Here is a 19,091-nt window from a genome sequence, read left to right as displayed (position 1 = left end):
CTGTTTGGGAGTTGGGGGACGTAGAATGAGCCCTGCAGGAAAGGAGGAAAGATTTTAAAGTTGGGCAAAAAGCCACTCTATTGCGGGGAGGAGCATGCGGAGGAGAGGAAAAAGTTTGCATAAAATTGGTGGTTAAGAGCCAGACTACGTAAGTTCAAATCCTACCTCTGAAACTTGGAAGCTATTGACCTTGGGTAAGTTATTTACTCTCTCTCTACCCTAATTTTCTCATCTGTAAAGTGGAAACAATGTTGTAGCTGTTCTTATAGGATGGTTAAGAAGATTAAATGAGTTAAGGGGCTTAATAAATGCTACAGTGCGTAAATGAACATACGTCAGCTTGAAAAGAAAAACATGACCCTAAGTATTCAGACTTGCAGGCTGCTGCAAAGGAGAGCCCAGGGTGGTTCTAGCTCAGCTGCCAAAGCTCTACAGCCCCCAGAGGCTGCTCCCATCCCCCATCTTCGCTAGATGCCCCTGATTGACTGTATGTAGCGAAAAGCTTTGCACACTTCTCTTTCTTTCTTTTGATAAACAGTTTCCTTCAAGGTTTCCAGAATTCTCAGACCCCCTCTTTGACCTTACAGGGAAGCCTAGCAGGCGTATGAATTTGGAACACCACCACACAAACTCTCTATCTCTGTTCACTCCCCTCCCCCCCCATTCCAGGTCTCTTTCCTCTATGCTAGAAAATTGTTTGGTTTGTTCACACTCTGTCTCCTGGACATAGCAGGTGCTCATTTGTTGCCTATAGAGTTACATCATCTTATTCAGTTGATGAATGACACTGTATATGTGGATGGGTTCTGGGGTGTTCTCAGTTTTTATAATATGGGTAGCATCATTCTATGCCAGCCCTTTGGAAACTGTGACAACAGTAGTGCCCTTTGTCCCACGTTGAGCCAGGACCCGCTGTAGGGTAGGCAGTCCATAAATGTGTAGGAAGGGGCACTTGCTTAAGATGCTATTATTTTTTGCACATTTCTAGAGGGTGCCGAGGAGTAAACTTGAGATAGAAACTGCGTCCCATAAACTTCAACCCACACCACACCATCTTTTCAATCCATCTCCCCTAGCATCAGGGAACTAGGGACATCACTCTTGATTTTTCAAGTATAATTGCAAATAAATGCTATACACGAGCCCCAGGGGCACTCAGAGGGGCGCTGGGGTCCGGTCATTGTCACAGACTCTGTTAACCCCTGTTTATCACCTCTCACCACATTGGAAGCACAAGGACAGAGACAAATAATAATCTGATAGTCAGATTCAGGAAATACTTATTGAGAAAGGACTAAATTTCAGACACTTTTCTACATATCCTGACAAAGAATATTTTTTGATCCTCAAACAACAACCCTGATGCGCGTATTATTTTCTTATGCTGTTTTTGAAGGTGAGGAAACCTTGGCTAAGAATTATTATGTGCCTTGCCCAGAAACACGTAGCTTTTAGGTGGCTAAGTCAGGATTTGAACCCAAAACCCAGGTGCCTCTAAGTCCAACTCTAAATCCTCTATTCCGTTACCTTCAGAACACTCTGGAGAATGAAAATCATCTTGTTACATTGTGTCATGCCTTGTTTTCAACCCAAACTGGTTTACCCAGCTTGATAAGTTCTTTAATCACCACAGTGTATTGAGTGAATCAAGGATATATCCAAAACTCAAATCCCACATTTAAAGGAGGAAGATCTATCCCATCAATAATATTAAAAGAATGTACCTGGGGTTCTAAAGGCAATTTCAAAAGACCAGTGATAAAAATGCTTTAAGGAATACTTGTGAAGCCTCCCAAGGCAACACCTGTGACGGGGCCACACTCACCTAGATGGTTACACACTTGCCCTGTGCTCTTGCTGCATGTACTGGTCTGCTATCGCCACAGGCTTTGGAATTAGAAAGACTGAGATTAGGAGCACTGTGACCTTCTGTTGGTGACTTAACCTCCCCTTGCCTCAGGCTCTGCATCTTTAAAAGAGCTGAGATAGGGCTTCCCTGGTGGCGCAGTGGTTGAGAGTCCGCCTGCCGATGCAGGGGACGCGGGTTCATGCCCTGGTCCGGGAAGATCCCACATGCCGCAGAGCGGCTGGGCCCGTGAGCCATGGCCGCTGAGCCTGCGCATATGGAGCCTGTGCTCCGCAACGGGAGAGGCCACAACAGTGAGAGGCCCGCGTACCGCAAAAAAAAAAAATTGATAATATATGTGACATTCGGAGCAGAGAGCAGAGCCATAGTTAGACCTCTCAGTATATGGTAAATATTAGCACTTGTCATGACACTCATTTTAACCTAACATGGAAAACCATCACCCTAAGGGAGACCTTGCTTAACTTAGGTGCTGCCATTGGCCATAGTAGAGGAGAAGATCCAGTTTGTAGATACTCATTTAAAATGCTCCAGAAGAAATGTGCATATCTGGTCCTCAGGGAAAGGGAAACGGGGCACAGAGGGTCTGGGCTCCTTAGTGCTGCTCAACTAAGGTGGTGCTTTGGCCAGAATGAGAGCCATTAAGGCTGCTTCTGATTTATCCCCCGCCCCCTCCACTTTTCCCCTTTGGTATAAATTAGGAGGTTGGGATTAACATATACACACTACTAGATAGAAAATAATCAACAAGGACCTACTGTATAGCACAGGGAACTCTACTCAATACTCTGTAATAACCTGTATGGGATAAGAATCTGAAAAAGAATGGATATATGTATATGTATAACTGAGTCACTTTGCCGTACACCTGAAACTAACACACCATTGTAAATCAACTATACTCCAATAAAAAATAGAAATTAAAAACAAAAAAGACCACTTCTGTGAATGAGCCTAGAGCCTGATTGAATATGGACCACTTCTGTGCCTGCCAAGAGAGTAACTGTAGACTCAACGAGTACATAATGCAGGAGCTTCTCAATTATTTACTGTGTTGACTCCATGACGTGGTCTGTGTGTTCTCAGGTCCTTCTCCATTTGGGAACAGAACCTAGAGAGTAGGTGTTCCGTCTGGAGAACAAAGCACTACAAGCAAGTGCAAACTGCATGGGACACTTAATGGCAATCCAACACAGTGGTTACTGACATCAAGTCCCACTTTCTAGGCAAATTTCTAAGAATTGCCCACATAGATATAGAGACCAGGCATTCTTAGATGGTCTGCATTTTTATCATTTGTCATAAAGCCCATTTATTAAACCACAGCTAACAATGAATCATTTTTTAAAACTTTTGTACAACTTTCCCAAAATCTTAAATTCATTTAAAAAAGATTCTTGTTGGCACCATGTGTCCTGGTTTAACATTCCGAAAATACAGTCTCTGTACAGATATGGGAGTTTTATATTTTCTAGGACAGTGGTTGTCTGCTAGGGTGTTGGTAGATCATCACGCCTCTATGAGGTAGGTCTGATAAGAATATCATAAAGTTTTTTATTTTACTTTTTAATTAGGTAGTTCCTTTATCAACAGCAGCAGATTGGATGTTATCTCCATAAAGTGATGAGCTTCCTTCACTTGCATTCTGATATTTTGTTTTTAATGAGAGAAAGGAGTCACTGTGAGCACGGCCAGGATTTATGGGCGTATAGGTGTCTGGCTTATGGACATCAAATGTTAATTATGACCTGGAGCAAAAAGGTCGTGGGTGGCTAACCTGGGACATTTCAGTCTGTGAAGGAGGTTGTGGTCAAGGCAGTTCTAGTGAGGTTATCGGACTGGCGCCCAGAACCTCACTTCCCCACACGCTCGGAAATAAACGTGAATACACGTGGTGCTTGTTTAGAGTCTTGTAAAAGAGTCAGCCTCTTTTACAATGTGGGCAATGCTAACATTTAGCTTAGTAGCCCTAAGTAAGTCACTTTACCCCTCTGAAACTTGTTTTCCCGTTTTCATCTACAAGAAGAGCATTTGGCGTAGATCAGGGTTGTAAACTCGGGGAAAGAAGAGGCGAGTTGGTAACCGGTGTAATGGGACAGGGAGTAATCGGGACTGTGGAGACCAAGCCCCATCTAACAGGGGCAGCAGCTGCTCTCCTCCAGCCTGTGTGCAACACTCGTCCCCAAAGTGTCTCCCCTCCCACTTTTTCAAAAGCAGCAGGATATCTGGATTTTCAAGTAAAATATCCCAATTTTAACATGTTGACAGTGAAATCCAACATTCAAAATATGACAGGGCAATACACAGGATGTTGCCAGTTTTGTTTCTTTATCGCTTGTCTAGCAGTCCCAAAGTCTCTTCTAGTTCTAACATTTTAAATTTTGTGTCCTTTCACTAATGTCAATAATGTAAATAAGTGGAAATGTACAAGACAAAATTCTATCCACCTTAAGATTTTAACCATGCAAATAGTTTATGTGTGTGTAAGTAAATACTGGATTGGAATATGTGCAAACAAAACAAATGTATAGGTGATGGGACTGTAGGTGGATGTCCTTTATATTTGTTAATTTTCACTTAAAATATCTCTGCTCTTTTTTTTGTTGTTTGTATAACAGAAAAGAAAAAGATAAAAGAAATATTAAGGGCAGCTCAGAATGGTAGCAGACATGAGGAGAAAAAGGGAGAGGGATATTAGGTATGTTCTGGAAACTTCTATTTCTGTCCTGACCTCTGTATTTGCTTGTCAACCATGCTTAAACAATAATTTGTTAAAAAGCAGGCAGTATTAGTTGCACATAGGTAAACTCTTTGTGCCTGAAATTTCCCACTTCACACTGTGCTTTCTCCCCGTCGCCCCGTCATTTATAAAAATACGTCCCACCTCATGAAGTATAGTGGTATCAAAAGTTTCCCAACTTTGTTAGTTTGGCTTCTGAATATATTATAGAAGGCTTTTTTTGTGTTTTTTTTTTTTTGCTTTTTCTGGGTGGTGGGGTGGGAAGGGTAACTTATTGTCCGTAATTACATTTTCCTTTGCTTTCTATCAACACTGGTTTCATTCTATAAATCCACATCAACTACCCGTAAAGTGAGCAGAAAACCGAACGTTGTTATTTAATGTATTTATCTGAAGGCTTCCAAGATACCTTGGGAAGGTTACTTTCTTATAAACAAATTTAGAGGAGAATATTAGCACAAAGGAATGGAAGGCCTTTTTATCATAAATGCAGAAATTCTTAAAAATCTACCCATCCTTGCAGCGTAGTGTCCAGCCCCGTTACTAAACATGTGATGCATGTTTGTAGAAAGAGTGCATTTTTCCTCTACTCCTTGGACTGCATCTAGGCCTTCTTAGTTGGGGAATATATCCACAAAAATGTGGTTATTGATCTTCCTTAGTAGTGGGCAAATTAAAATAATACCACCATGATCTAGATATGTCAAGAAGAATCTTTGACACTGAGGACAGTCAGCCCCAGGATGTGGATGTAGGGGACTTGAGTTTCACTTTCTCATTGAAAATGGCCCACTGAGCAAAAAGCAGGATGGTCCTTTGCCAGCACTGTAGTGAAGGATCAGTAGACTGTCTAGCGCTTTCTTGCATCCTGTTGCCTCACTGATTTCTGGATTGCCAGATGCTTCTGTTTTTTGAAAATGGTTAAAAAAATACCTTAGTGATTCTGTTGTTTCAGAAACCTTACATATGGCACAAAATATCCTGAAAAGTTTTTGAGAAAACACTTGCTTTTTCTTTGCTCAATTTAATCATCATTGCAGCTTAACTTCATTCAAACTTATTGTTTTCTTTTCATGGATATTTTGATGGTTAAAATTTGAAGGTTATATAAAAGTAAGCAAGTTATGAAGATTTAATTGCTCATAGTTTTTTGTGTCTTTTTTTTTAAACTAAGTCTTAAAAACATATGCCGGCTAAGAAAGGTTGAGAATTTAACCTTGAAATTGAGAATTCATAACAATTGAGATAAAAATGATCTTTTTTTGAAGCTGGGAGATATCCTTGATTTATCACCATTGAATCAGAGAGCAGATTTTTCACACACTGAGTCATAACTAGAGGCTTTTTTTTTTTCCCTTGGGTAAACCACCTTAACCTGCCCTTGAAAACCTCTGGTTCATGTACAGAATGAGTCTGAGTCTGTCTCTATTTAGCCTGTGAAATTTACCAAGACCATAGCCTGGGGCTGAGGAGGCTGTGAGCCATACCACCACCTCAGATTTTTGATGACACTACAGGCCACTTGATATTTATTATGTTAGCAGATGTCATCAGATATATGTGTGCACAGGTGCAGCGTGCAGTTAGTGAAAGAAGGAACACTGCATGTGTATATTTATTTTTGTACCCATACTCTCAATGGTTAGAAAGTGACCTGGTGTGCCTGTCCTGGGCAGTGTGGAGTTTTGACCCCATTGCAAGGGCTTATCTGGTAATCTCTTGAAGTCTTTTCCACAAATATAATTCTGTGTGATGAGCAACTATGTCTAGTGGCAAAGACACTGTTTATTTTCCCAGTCAATGTCTAAAGAAGAAGCATAACGGATTATAGCTAAAGACGGCTGTAACCAATAAAAATAGGCACCAGAGGTTGTTATTTATACTTGGGTATCCCTCTTACACAACAATATTCTAGATATCCATTCTCCTCTCCTCAATAAAACTTGTATGGAGACAGCTCTCAGCTATGGAATGCCAACAAAATGCCAGAAGTTGGCACTTTATACAATAAATGTCCTAATTTAAGCCTCTCTAAATATTTTTAAAATAATTAAGAAATAATTGAAACTATTTCCCAGGGGTAATATTTAATACGAATGTTTACACAGGTTTATATCTTACATAGTTTTAATTCTAAAATGTAATCATTCAATTGTTTTAAAAGATGGTATTGTGTTTTATTTAGTATTGAGTTCTAAATATTCCATGTTTATTACGTACACTGTTTGCACAAATGCTAGTACAATATTGGACTAAATAAAATAATTTAATAAATTAGCGTGTACCCTTTAACATAAAAATAATAGAAATAAAAACACACCTCCTATATTTTTGAGAAATAGAGAAATAAGACAAAATAAAAACCTTTGGGGTAATGACTGAAAATTACTGGTTGAGATGGGGTAGAGGAATTACTTAATTATTACATAAAGCATTGTAATACTGCATGCCTTTTAGAAATATATTGTGATTATTCTCAAAGATAAACACACGCAGATGTTGCTTGTACACTAAAAAATTCTTAATTTGAAAAAAAACAGAGAAACTGCTTTACCAGTTAATTGGCTTTAGGAAAAAAACAAAAAATCTAAAGTTTCAGTGTAGTGGAGAATCTTCTAGTTCTAAGGAATGAATTGTGCCTGTAACTAAAGGCAGAAAAAAATTAGCTTTTCTACTGGAATCACTTCAGTTAGATGTATCAGAAGGCCAAAATGCCTAAGTAACGTTAGATACTCCTTATTTTTTTAAAATGAATAATTAGTTATAATTTATAAAAAGTTGAATATAAAAAGATACTGAAATTTAAGTACATTAAGAAAGGCTTCTAACCAAGATAATTTTAATAGAAGCATCTATTTTAAAACACTCCTGAATTGAATTTCTACATATTTATTTATGTCAAAAAATGTGAAAACTGGAAAATCAACCAGTGTTGTAGACTAGAAGACCATGATCATTAGCCAATTAAAAGATTTAGGAGCAACAACCCGCTGAGGTGACTACAAATTAGTGAGACCGATTTCTATAGGACGTGTTGAAAATTAATCTCCTTATTTTATAAAATTTGGATATCATTTAATTATAATCTGTGTATGTATTTGACAGAAGAGTGATCGGTATACATACGAATGAGTACTCTTGTAAGCTTCACATGTCAAAAGAAACAAATGACACTCAAATAAAAAAAGATAATCTATGAAACGCTGAACATAAGATACAATGGTACATTCTATTACTAAGTAATATACTTAGGAAGAAATTCTTTGACAGGTGACACTAAATCTAGATTCATTCAAGTCATCACCAGAAGCACAGGAAATCCTTCCCTTTCCCCTTTCCTGTTCCTTTTCCCATTTCGTGTCTTAGGATATTTCCTAAAGAAAACTGGATTCTCTCTGTAATGTCATTTCTCCTTTGCATGAAATAGATGTTGGGAAGGATTGGTAACTCTGCTATGGACTTCAAATAATTATGAGAAGAAGCTTTCTGAGGAACACTTGTAAAAGTCTTAGAATTTGATAACATTGCTCACTTAAACACTCCCTCCACCACCCTAAATAATATATTTTAGTTTAGCCATATTGAATTTTCATATTTTATATTTGATTCGTTAGTGCTAAATGTGATTTACTGAACCATGAAACTACTATTAGGAAATCCTAGAATGGAAACAGATCTGTTTGTTACCCACTTGAATTGACTGCCTGGGTATACTGAATTAGAGCTATACTAGCTGAGTGGTTAAAATTACCTAACTTGGAACAAGATAGATGTTAAAAATTAATTTTCCTTGGGAAGTTATAGCTAAATGTGGAGATACATACATACGTGTGTGTGTGTGTGTCCCCATCCTTCATCTCCCTCCCAAAGCTATATAGATATACACTTGTTACTTTTTTTCTGAAGGGAAATTGGGAACTGGTAATAACCCATTTTAAAGTTCGGCATTTTCTAAAGCTCACTTGGGTCAATCCAATTCTCAGTTTTGCACTTATCGTTGAAATGAGATATGTATACTATTCACAAACATCTACATAATATGTACATATTATATGTATGTAATATATGCACGTATACATGTGTGTGTGCCCACGCCGGTACAGGAGAAAAAAACTTTTTATTTTTGGATAATGAGGCCAAAATGTCTTCTTTGTTTTATAATGCGTGTTGTAGGAACAAAGAACCTGAACAATGTTGTTTAAGTTCTCTTGGACTTTGAGGGTAAATATAATTGGGATTAAAATACTGACATGCTCACATTTAGTAGAAAGATAAGAACAATTCATTGGGAGCTATTCCGGTCCCACTGGTAATCACATAATTGAACAGGGTTTTTAGAGGATATTTGAAGCTATTGTTGCCTGTTGTGCAATTACATAATTAGTCAGGATCTCTGTAATAAAATCTTTTCTAAACACATGTGGGTTAGTACTAAGTAAATTTAGGGCGAGTGCTATATTTTTACATTTAATACTTCAGTTTTAAATCAGAGCTATATAACAACTTGGTTTAAACGTTAAACATTATGTTACCACACTACAGATGCTTAAAATGCAAATGACTGGATTACTTGCAAACTAAGCAAAAAACCTACATATATTTAAGTTTAAAAAATATTAATCAAAACCGCTTTATGAACATGAGCCCGCTACCACATCTCATCTAGAGTGTTTACTTCTTGGGGACCCAGGGGTTGCATATTTCTTTGGGGCTGATTATTTCTTCCAGCTACCCCTGAATTATTGACAGTCACATGCATGCCTATAAATGATAACGCTACGCAGTGAGGTACATTTCAGAACTCCTTTTACACCCAAACAAACGTGGCCTGGCGAAGGGGACCGAAAACGTGGCGGCTAGTAGGGAAGAGCACCAATCCCGTGCTCGTTATTATCATTTGGTGATGAGTCTCCCGCGGCTGCTCCGCCCGGCTCAGCTCTCGCGCACGCCCGCGGGGAGGCCCCCGAGCGCGGTAGCACAAAGGCGCGCGGAGCCCGGCAGCCCCGCAGGCAGGCGGCGCCGCACTCCCTCGCCGCGCTCCGGCCCCGCCCGGGCGGCACAAAGAGCTGAGCCGCCACTCGCGAGGGGCCCCCGCGCCGGGCAGCCCGCCACACCCACTCGGGCCCGCTCCCGCCTCCACCGCCTCGGGCGCCCTGATGAATATGCATCGCCGCGCTCCCGCCCCCGGCTCCTCCTTTTGGTTTCCTTCCCGCCGCCAGGCGGAAGCGAAGAGCCGCGCTTCCCGCGCGCCTGGCCGGTCGGGGCGGGGCGGGGCGGGGCGGGGCCGGGCGGGCGGTGGGCCGGAGAAAGAGAAAGCCGGGGAGGCGGCGGTGCCGGCGGCGGAGCGCGGGCGGGGCGCGGAAAGGGTGCGCGGGTGGCCGCGGTCCGGGGTAGCCTCGCCACCGGCCCGGCCGATCCCAGGGCGGGGAAGGGCGAACGCGCGACCCTGCCTCCGCGCCGGCTGCATCTGCCTAGCCCGCTCGGAGCCCGGACGCGGGCGGGGAGGCAGCCCGCAGCCCCAGAGCAGCCCTGCTAAAACAATAAAACCCAGCAAACACACGCGCGCGCGCGCACACACACACACACACACACACACACACACACACACCCCACCCCCACTTTGGACGGCTTTCAAGTCTACCTCGAGAAACAGTCTTCTGCAAGTGAGAGGAAGCAAAACTGGATACCCAGACAGGCTGAGGGGCTGCCTGCTTTTAGACTTGACTTTTGCCGCCTTTTCTTCTTTGGGCCAAGAACTGTGGCATTGCAGAAATAATAATTAAAAACAAAAGTAAGAGACTAACTCCTGGATTGCGCTTTAAAATAAAAACTATTAATAAATACAATAAGCGACACCAAAACAACCCTTGAGAAAGTCCACAAATCTGTACCTCAGATACGTGAAGTCAGCGGCCCAGAGTTCTGTTTACAGACTCAACATCTCTTTTATTTAACGTAATAGAATGCGGTGGTATGTGGCTTTGCAATGACTGGCTTTATTTGCTTGTCTTGTTTGTCCCTTGCATCCCCTTCCATCCCCAGACACAGATGTTTTACTGTTTGTACATTGTAAAGAGACTTTACCTAAATGTCATTTCTTCTTTACAAGTTGGGCCATAGTGTTGGATTTTCAGCCTTAATGCTTTTTTTTTTTTTTAAGCTTTGGCAACTTTAGTGTATATGTCACACTTTTATAGAGACATTGTGAGTCCAAAACAGTGTGAAATGTAGCATTTTTCCTGCTTCAACTCCCTACTCCCCCCCCTTCTCCCCCATGATGGAAAAAATTACTGTACAAATGATACTTTAGTTGTACCTTGTAGCCCATTCTCTCTTTTTGGAGCATTTTTCTTCTCTTTAAGGTGAATATGCACAGATTTGTTACATATGCTCACTTAAAAGTGTCTTTATTTAGCTCTGGTGTACTGGAGTTTTTAAAGTCAATCTTCATTTTAAAGTTTAGTTACCCCTAGCCCCTTGTTCCTGAAGTGGCAGGATAGAATTGTTAGCCCTCCTCCCACTCTCCCCCTCCCTTAAAAAAAAAAAAAAAGATTATGATGGATTTCTTCCTGCTCCTGTTAATAATTTTTTTTCCTGCCCTGCTGTTTTTGCTCTAGGATTTTTTCCCTTCTGCCTAACTGTGTGTGTGTGTCTGTCTCCCTTTTTCCTTGTCCTCTCTTCGCCAGTATGTCTGGAACACATTTTAATGCACAATATCCCATCCATTAAGTTGTGGTTGAATGCGGAGTGTGTGAGGACTTGGCAGCTTTCAGGTTGAAGGGGGCGGGGAAGCCAGTTTCGACTTTGACACAAAATGCCGAAGTGGCGTGATTGGAATTATTATTAGTGCTGTGAACATGGCCTTCTTCTCCTGGAGTTAGTAGAACTGCCGTTGAACTTGAGATGGGACAGACAAGATCTCCAACCCGCTCCCCCAACCAAGTACAGTAGCTGGCAGGGAAAAGGCGCCAAAATACACAAGATTAACTCTAACTTTCTTTGACAGGATCCTATAACACCATCCTTTGTAATTTTAACTTTCCAACGGGCGGGAAAAAGTTAACTAGTGAACCCATACTTGAACAGATATTTAAATCAGCCCTAAAATGGAATAAATCCAGAAAGTCATACACACATGCTTATGTGGTTAGAAAAGAATGCAAATGTAAATAAGCAGGATGAATGTGTGTATCTGACTGGGGAGTTCAAGATTTAATCAAAATGAGAATTAGTGTGACTTTTGAGTATATTTACTGTATGGGGGAGAGCATTGTGAGGCGAAGAAGCTGACCTTTAGGCAGCCTAAGTAAAAACTGCAAAGAGTTGTGAAACACAAAACGTTGTGGTTTCCAGTTTTACATCTGAGGTTTGATGTTTTCATTTAATGGTATGAGAGATGCAGAAAGCTCCAGTGCTGAAAAGTCCCTATTAAATCATATGTGGGCAAAGGTCAATCACTCCAACTCACTGATACACTATACTGCAGATTCCTGCCTAACTGATGGGGAGCACAGGAAAAAGTGCTTGGGCAATAAAAGTATTAGAAGGGTAATTATCGTCCGTGGTTGGGACTGCATTCTTGTGCACTGGCAAAAGGTTTTTACTGGCCCTGATGAATTTTAAAGCTGAGTATTGTTGAAAGCTGTTTTAATAGGAAATTGATTAGCTGAGTGTTTCATACAATAAATGGTGACAGTTTCATTGTTTGATGTCCAAAATAAATTCCTTTTATTCTTTAGTAGACAGAGGCATCCATTTAATTTTAAGATGGTCAGACTGAGCAGCAGGATAATTATTGGTGAATGTAATGTCACGAACATCTGTAACTTTGCTTTCAGAGTTTGTGACATCACACAATTTGACAATATTATTGCTTTGGAATTTATTAACTTACTGTGTATTGTGAAATTTTTTCAGATATATTTCAGAGATAAAGTTTACTTAAATATCAATATATATTTTGTATAGGCCCAACTGTCTTCTATCTTTGTAATTATGCAATTGTTGGCTAAATTTTATTTTGAAAGTTAAAATGCACAGTCCTGTTGTTATGCATTGTTTTGGTTTTGAAACAGAAAGGCAGTTTTCAAGGAAAGAATTAGAGAAAGGGGTGCAGAAAGTTTGAGTTGGTTTGCAACGCACTTTCTACACTTAATGCAGAATGTAAAGACGACTTAGCCATTCTGGATGAAGCTTTCTAAACAGATCTTTAAAACTCATCTGTTTTCATGTCACAGAGGCACATGTAGATGGGTAACAGAAGCCAATTTACATGTAGAAATAAAATGATAGTATAGTTTTACTTTAAAGGTCAGCTATCTTGAAAAAGGACAATAGCTACAACTCTCAAGACTGTATGTGACTCAAAAGAACTCAAAAGAAGACTGTACGTGAAAGTGCCTATAACTTTTCAAGTATTGTGAGTGAAGCAAGGCAATTATTACCATGATTTTCAAAGTTTAAAATAAATCATGCAAAAATTACAGGGCAACTGCTGACATTGTAATCCCGGAAAGCAAATGTCTTCAAAAGTTGGGAATCTCTGTTGATGAACTAGCCTCATTTCTGTACAGAAGTGGAAACCAGCTAATCTTAATGCTGGCCAGTCTGTGTTCAGATTCAGTGGTGGCTTGTTAATGTGCCCGAAATGTAGGCACACTTAGTGGGATGGTATTTTTTTTAAACAGTCGAGTACAGGCATTTCAGCAGCGACATTATTAACAGCGTCATTTTTCTCATTTAGTTTTGTCCTCAGGGGACACCAAACAGCTCCCAGAGGATGGGAAGAAAGTCCACGGTTATTTATTCATTTCAGTGAAAGGCAAAGTGCTGGCAGTGGGGCTTGGGGAAGCTAACCGGTTGTGAATTTTCTAGTACGGAAAAATCACTACCCTAATTTGACAGTAGTAGTTTAAGGGCTGAGAGAGCTGGGCATGATTTTGCAATTCCCATCAAGTGCAGACAATTTCAGTACTTGTTGGTTGTTTATATATGCATTGTTGAGTGGATTTTTGATGTTCTTGCTTGTGGATATAAAATTGTGTTTTACAGGCTACACGTGTATGATTTTTATGGTTCATTTGGAAGAAGAAAAGGTCCCTGGGCATGGTGTAGTGGATACTTGCAGTCTTGCAGGCCTGTTTCCTGGGGGTCAGGAGGTCATCTGTCTCTTTTGTATTTAGTTTTAAAATATTGATACTGGCCATGCAGCCAGGGTGTGTGGAATTGTTGAGCCTCCCCTCTAATCACATGCAAGAGCTAAAAAAAAAAAAAAGTCATCCGCGTGTATTGAAAATGACAGCTTTGTTAAGCTCCAAGAACCTTTCCTTAAACTGCTCAGGATTCACAACCTGTCACTGAATTTCTTTAGAAGGGAGAAGGTTAAAAGAAAATCAATATTAGAAGACCCTTGAGATGTTAAGCTCCTCTCTGGAGGTCAATGAAAGGCTCCAATTGGGTAATACTGCTTACTTTTTCAAATATACAATTGAGTTTTGAAAAATCCAGTCACCTGAAGCACAGACACTCCAGCACTTCTTGAAATTAATAAACTATCTGTCAGAAAAGAAACTTTTCTCTCTATAAGGTGGCAGGGAATAGGTGGTCTAGGGAGGAGGTCTTTAGGGATTCTGAAATATCAGATTTTCCTGTTGCTGCAGAAGCCTTTCACTTCTTTCTTCCAGCCAGATTTTGGGGTGAATGAAATTGACTTGCTTTAACTCTTTCAGTGAGTGAGAGAGAGAAGAAAACAGGCAGTTTAGGAGAGGTAAGTACCAGTCTAAAAAGTGTTTGGCCCACTTTGATAGTATCAGAAGCTTTTCAGAGATACTTTAAAACCACTCTTAATTACCATGGCACAGAAATGCTGGGTAAAAGGGAAAGTGGCTAAAATACCGTATGTACTTTCTCACTTCCTTCTCTCTGCTCTTCTACCTGGAATTTAAAAGACTGGCATTTCTCAAACCACAGATAGTGAAGGGTCCTGCTGAGAGAAGACAGATGTTCCTTCCACACACCCCAATCCATCAGCTCCTCTTTCCAGAAGCCTCTCTTAGAGTTCATCCTGGGAAGACCTGCAGTGGCCTGGGCATTAGCTGTACAAGAAGTAGTGTTCTGGGGGTGGCGGGGGTGGGGGGGTCAGCCATCCCGCCCATGGCTCCAAGGCCTGAGAGGACAGTCAAAGCCATATCAAATGAGCACCCCATAAGCTACTCCGGATGTCTCTGTTGCCCATTCTTTCCTCCCTTTTAGTTTCCCCCTCCTCACCATTACTCCTTTCTTATTTTCCTTTTCCTCAGAAACAGATCCAAACCGCCAACTACCAAGCATCCTCCATGCTCATCCAACTGTGCCCAACCATAAGTGCCCTACAAACAGGGAGCGATTTGAACCCCTCAGTGATAGGCCTGGGAGGCCCCAGACGTCTTCACTTCTCTGGGGTCTTACCTGGGTCTGTCGCTGCTTCTTCACCCCTGGCGCTGCTGCAGCTTTTGTGGCCTCTTCTGTGTAAGAGTTGTCAATTTTTCATTTTTCTTTTTTAAGCTTGTGAGAAACTTTAGGATGCGACCTAGTTTGGGTGGCAAAAGGAAACCGTTTCTGTTGGTAAGGGAAACTAATAAGGGAGGAGGGGTAGCGTTGTCTGCAAACACTTGCCCAGGGCTCAGCACTGGGCCTCTTTTGCTAGGGGACAGCGGCTCGTTCTAGATCTCTGGCTGAACGAAGCGCTCTCTGGGTGCCAGGATTTCACTGGGGGTGGTGTGGTGAGGAGGGAGGGAAGTAGAGAGGGAGGGAGAGAAAGAGAGAGATGGGCGCTTGATTTTTAAAGAGACCTCGAAATAATGGCTTCTGTACGAGTTCAGGCATTCAAAGAGGTGTGTTCAAGGACAGGAGTGCATTCGTGCCAAGGGGAATGTCTTTTATGGTAAATTAACTCCGGTTAAATTGAATATTTGTTCAAAGGGAAACTCCAGTAGTTAAAGCTGGTATTATCAGTAGCGCTTCCCCGCCCCCCTCCCCTCAGACTCTGGTATGAGGGTGAGAAAAGGGATGCAGCATAATGTGCAATACAAAGTGATGCTTTGGGTTTGTGTGTTGTTTTTTTTTTAAATCTAGCATGAGATCGCCTAAAATTTTCTGAGAGAGAAATGAGTATTTATAACGTGGACTGTCACCTCATTTCTTTCATCTATAAAGACGATCAAGTTTATCCTGGCTTTTCAAAAAAGAAGAAATGACCCACACAAAGGAAATTAAGGTTGTCAGAGACCTGACTGGAGGATTTGCCTCCGGGGAGAGCAGGGAGGCCGCTCCCGGTGGTGTGTGCCCTAAAGGGTTAACTCGGGAGAGTTCTCTAAATTTTCCCGACTTTACCTGTCTTCCCAGAACCAACGCTCCCCCCACCTCCACCCCTGGCCTTCTCAACTCCCCTCTTTCGCCAGTGCTTTTTTTCTTTGGGCTCTTGGTTTACGGGGCCTGCAGCTGGTGGACTTGGCAGGCTCGCCTCATTAAGAGTGCTCTTTGAAAACGGACTGTGTTTGAGCATTTCCCTAATGAGGACAGGACGGGGTTAAAAAGTGACCATTTCATGGTTGACTTGAACCTGCCTACTTTTCTTGATGTGTCGTTGTGAAATGCTTGATGTGGATAACTCCCACTTGCTGAAGGAAAAAGTCACTGGTTCCTTCGGGTCCTCGGGGTGGGGTGATAAAGGGGTGGGGGGAGGTGGGCAGGAGCCGGAGAGACAGAGAGAGGAGAAAGTTGAGGGGAAAAATCGAGAGGGGGGAAGCGAGGAAAAGAGGAAAGGGAAATCAGAGCACAGCTGGAGGTGGGGGCGGCCCCGCCCCGGGGCTGGGGCCGTCGAGTCCTCTCCGCGGCCCCCGGCTAGGTAGACGCGGAGCCCCTGGCACTCACTTTTCCTCTCTCCATTGTCTGCACAGCCTTTGCTTCCACCTCTTCCCCCCCCACCCCTGGCCGAAAACCGGAATTTGGGGGGCGGGGTGTGTATGTGAGAGTGTGTGTCTGTGTGTGCCAGTGCCCGTGCGCGCGCGCGCGCGCAGAAAGGGTGCAAGGCAAACCGCCGGCCTCCAAATATCCGAAATCAAGTTCATTCACTCGGGGCCCGCGGCTGGCGGCGGGGTGGGGGCGGGGCTTCGCGCGGGAGCTTGGCGGGCGCGGCCGCCTTTGCAGGGCTGGAGCGGCACACGCACCCCGCTCGCGTGCGCGCCCACCCGCCCGCCCGCCCCGCAGCCCCGGGCGCGCCGCGGCCCCACCCTGCTTGCACCCAGGCGGGGCGGGAGCCGTTTTCCGCCGGCGCCCCGGGCCCCGGGGGGGTGGGGATTGGGGGCGAGCCAGAGGGGCTGCAGGAGGAAAAGAGCGGAGCAAGCCGCGGGAGGAGGAGGAATAGGAGGAGGAGGCGCCGGAGGCGGTGGCGGCGGCGGCAGCTCGGCCCGGTCCTCCCGCTCCGAGCGAGGCCACGTGCACCGGGCACCGCCACGGAGGGCGGCAAACCGCGGCGAGGCGCGCCGCTTCTGCGGAGCTGCCCCGGGACGCGGGCCTGCGCAAGGGAGACCCCGGAGGGCCCCGCCCCCATCCGCGCCGGCGCGCCCCAACTACTTGAGACCAAGTTCGCTCAGGCCCCCGCCTCCCCCTCCTCCCTTCAGCCGGCGGGCATTGCGGACCGCGCCCGCCCGGGGTGCGAGAGTCGGCGCCCCAGCCTGGGCCCCGGGGCGGCCTGGGTGTGAGGGAATTTTCCATTCGTTCCTTTCTCCGGCCCAGTCCGGCTCAGTGCTTCTCCCACTCGGAGGTTCCCGCGGTTTAAAGAGTCCGCAGCGAGCACCGAAATACCTCTTCCAGGGCGGGTTTTCGAGGGGTGTGTACGTGGGGGGGGGGATGCGGGATTTGCCCAAAGGGCGGAAAGAAGATCTATTTAAAATAATAAAAAAAAGTCGTGGTGCTGTTGCAGTGGTATGAGAGCTTTAACAAATGAGAGAGAGAGAGAGAGAGAGAAGCAAGAGGAGGAGGAGGAGAAAGGTGGGGGGCGGGGGGTGTGGAGAGGCTGGTGCAAAAGGAATGCGCGTTTGCAGGAGGAGGAGTAAAGCGATGATTGTGTAATTAAATAATAAAACAATCCTTAAGTCTGATTTGGAGAGAGCTCGACCGGGGTCCAGAGGGTGGAACCGGTGAATTTTTCAACTTCCAAGTTTTGCAACGAAAGAAAGCGAGAGAGGGAGGGGAAAAAAAGAGCCCAGAGCAGAAAAGAGAGGAGTTTGGAGCCGAGCGGGAGAGCGGGATTTATCGTTTGGGATTTTTCAGGAGCGCGTTCCGATCCCTCTGGGCGGCGGCGGCAGCAGCAGCAGCCTCCTCGCTCGGCCGGGTCAGACGCGGGGCGAGGCGCGCGGGAGGGCAGCCGGGCGTGGAGGAGTCTGCGCGGGCAGCGGCGGCTGCAGCCGGGGACCGCGCACCGCGAGCCTCTTCCGCCCGGGAGACCTGCGCTCGCGCCCCCTCCCTCACCCCGGCCTCTCCCGGCTCCCCCACCCCACCCCGCCCCCACCCCGGCCCTCTCCCGCGCGCGCCCCTCCACCCGCGCGCACTCGCTCACGCTCCCCCTCGCGCACACACATGGTCGGCTCGCGGCAAAGTTTCGCCTGCGGTCGCCACTCCGGGATCCTGCCGCAGTGCTCGGGGCTGTAACCTTGAACTTTCCCAGCGCGGTGACACATTCTCCTCGCTCTCCCTCCCGCCCTCTCTCCTGCGCCCCCCTCCCCGCCTTTTTTAAAAAAGCATTTCACCACCAACCACCACCCCAATCCAACCCACACCGAATCTTCGCGCACCCCCTAGCCCCCAACAAAAACAACAACTGCAAAACAGAAAACAAATCCCCAAACCCAGGCGAAAAGCAGCCAACACCGGCGGCGGCGGCGGCCTCGGCGAGCACGGCCAGCGCGGTCGGACTGCAGGAGGGTTAAAAGTGTAGATTGGATTTCACCCCGGGAAATCTAGCACGCCGAGTGAACTTGAATCTTTGGCTATTTAAGGAGGACTGGGTTTGTTGTGAAGTTGCGGTGATCCAGCGCAGAGCCCCGTCCTGATTGATCGCATCGCGGGGCTCAGATGACTGTAAAATGAATAGATGAAATTCTTGCTTCTCGAAGATTTTCTTGGGCATCTCCGGGAAAGTGCGTTTTAAGGCGAAGTCATGATGTATTCTCCCATCTGTCTCACTCAGGTACATGCCTCGGTCACTTTCTCGAGCTTTCTCTCTAGCCCGAAATGCCTTTGTTTTGTTTTGCTGCTCTCGTCTGCGGACAATTAATGGCTTTAGTTAACCTCCGCACACCCCGGTCCCCCTCAGAAGAAGTGGCCCGGAGTTGCGGCGGGGTTTGCAGGGCGGCGCGGAAGCCGGCGCGCGGCCCCTAGCCCACGGCCACCGCGAGCGCCGAGCCCAGCGCCCTGGGCACGGAGAGCGGGCGCCCGCGCCCTGCC

General features: G+C 44.7%; 1 protein-coding gene across 14 annotated transcripts in view; it reads left to right on the top strand.

Annotated features, from left to right (window-relative positions):
* Positions 1–19,091, top strand: part of NFIB (nuclear factor I B) — a 450,728-nt gene that overhangs the window by 197,677 nt on the left and 233,960 nt on the right. For 3 of the 14 annotated variants that reach the window (XM_060300951.1, XM_060300941.2, XM_060300939.2), the window contains exon 1: positions 17,676–18,834. The exons of 8 other annotated variants lie outside the window; for them this stretch is intronic. In XM_060300951.1, the coding sequence (XP_060156934.1) occupies positions 18,805–18,834 (30 nt within the window). In that variant the 5' untranslated portion in view covers positions 17,676–18,804. Of the gene's footprint in view, positions 1–17,673; positions 18,835–19,091 lie in introns of those variants that run through there. 3 more of the 14 variants (XM_060300940.2, XM_060300948.2, XM_060300949.1) reach the window with 3 other exon arrangements.

The sequence above is a fragment of the Globicephala melas genome, chromosome 6 (genome assembly GCF_963455315.2).
Source record: "Globicephala melas chromosome 6, mGloMel1.2, whole genome shotgun sequence".
In the NCBI taxonomy this organism is placed as follows: Eukaryota; Metazoa; Chordata; class Mammalia; order Artiodactyla; family Delphinidae; genus Globicephala; species Globicephala melas.
Note: the sequence above shows the minus strand (reverse complement) of the source record. Positions and strands in the feature narration are given on the sequence as shown.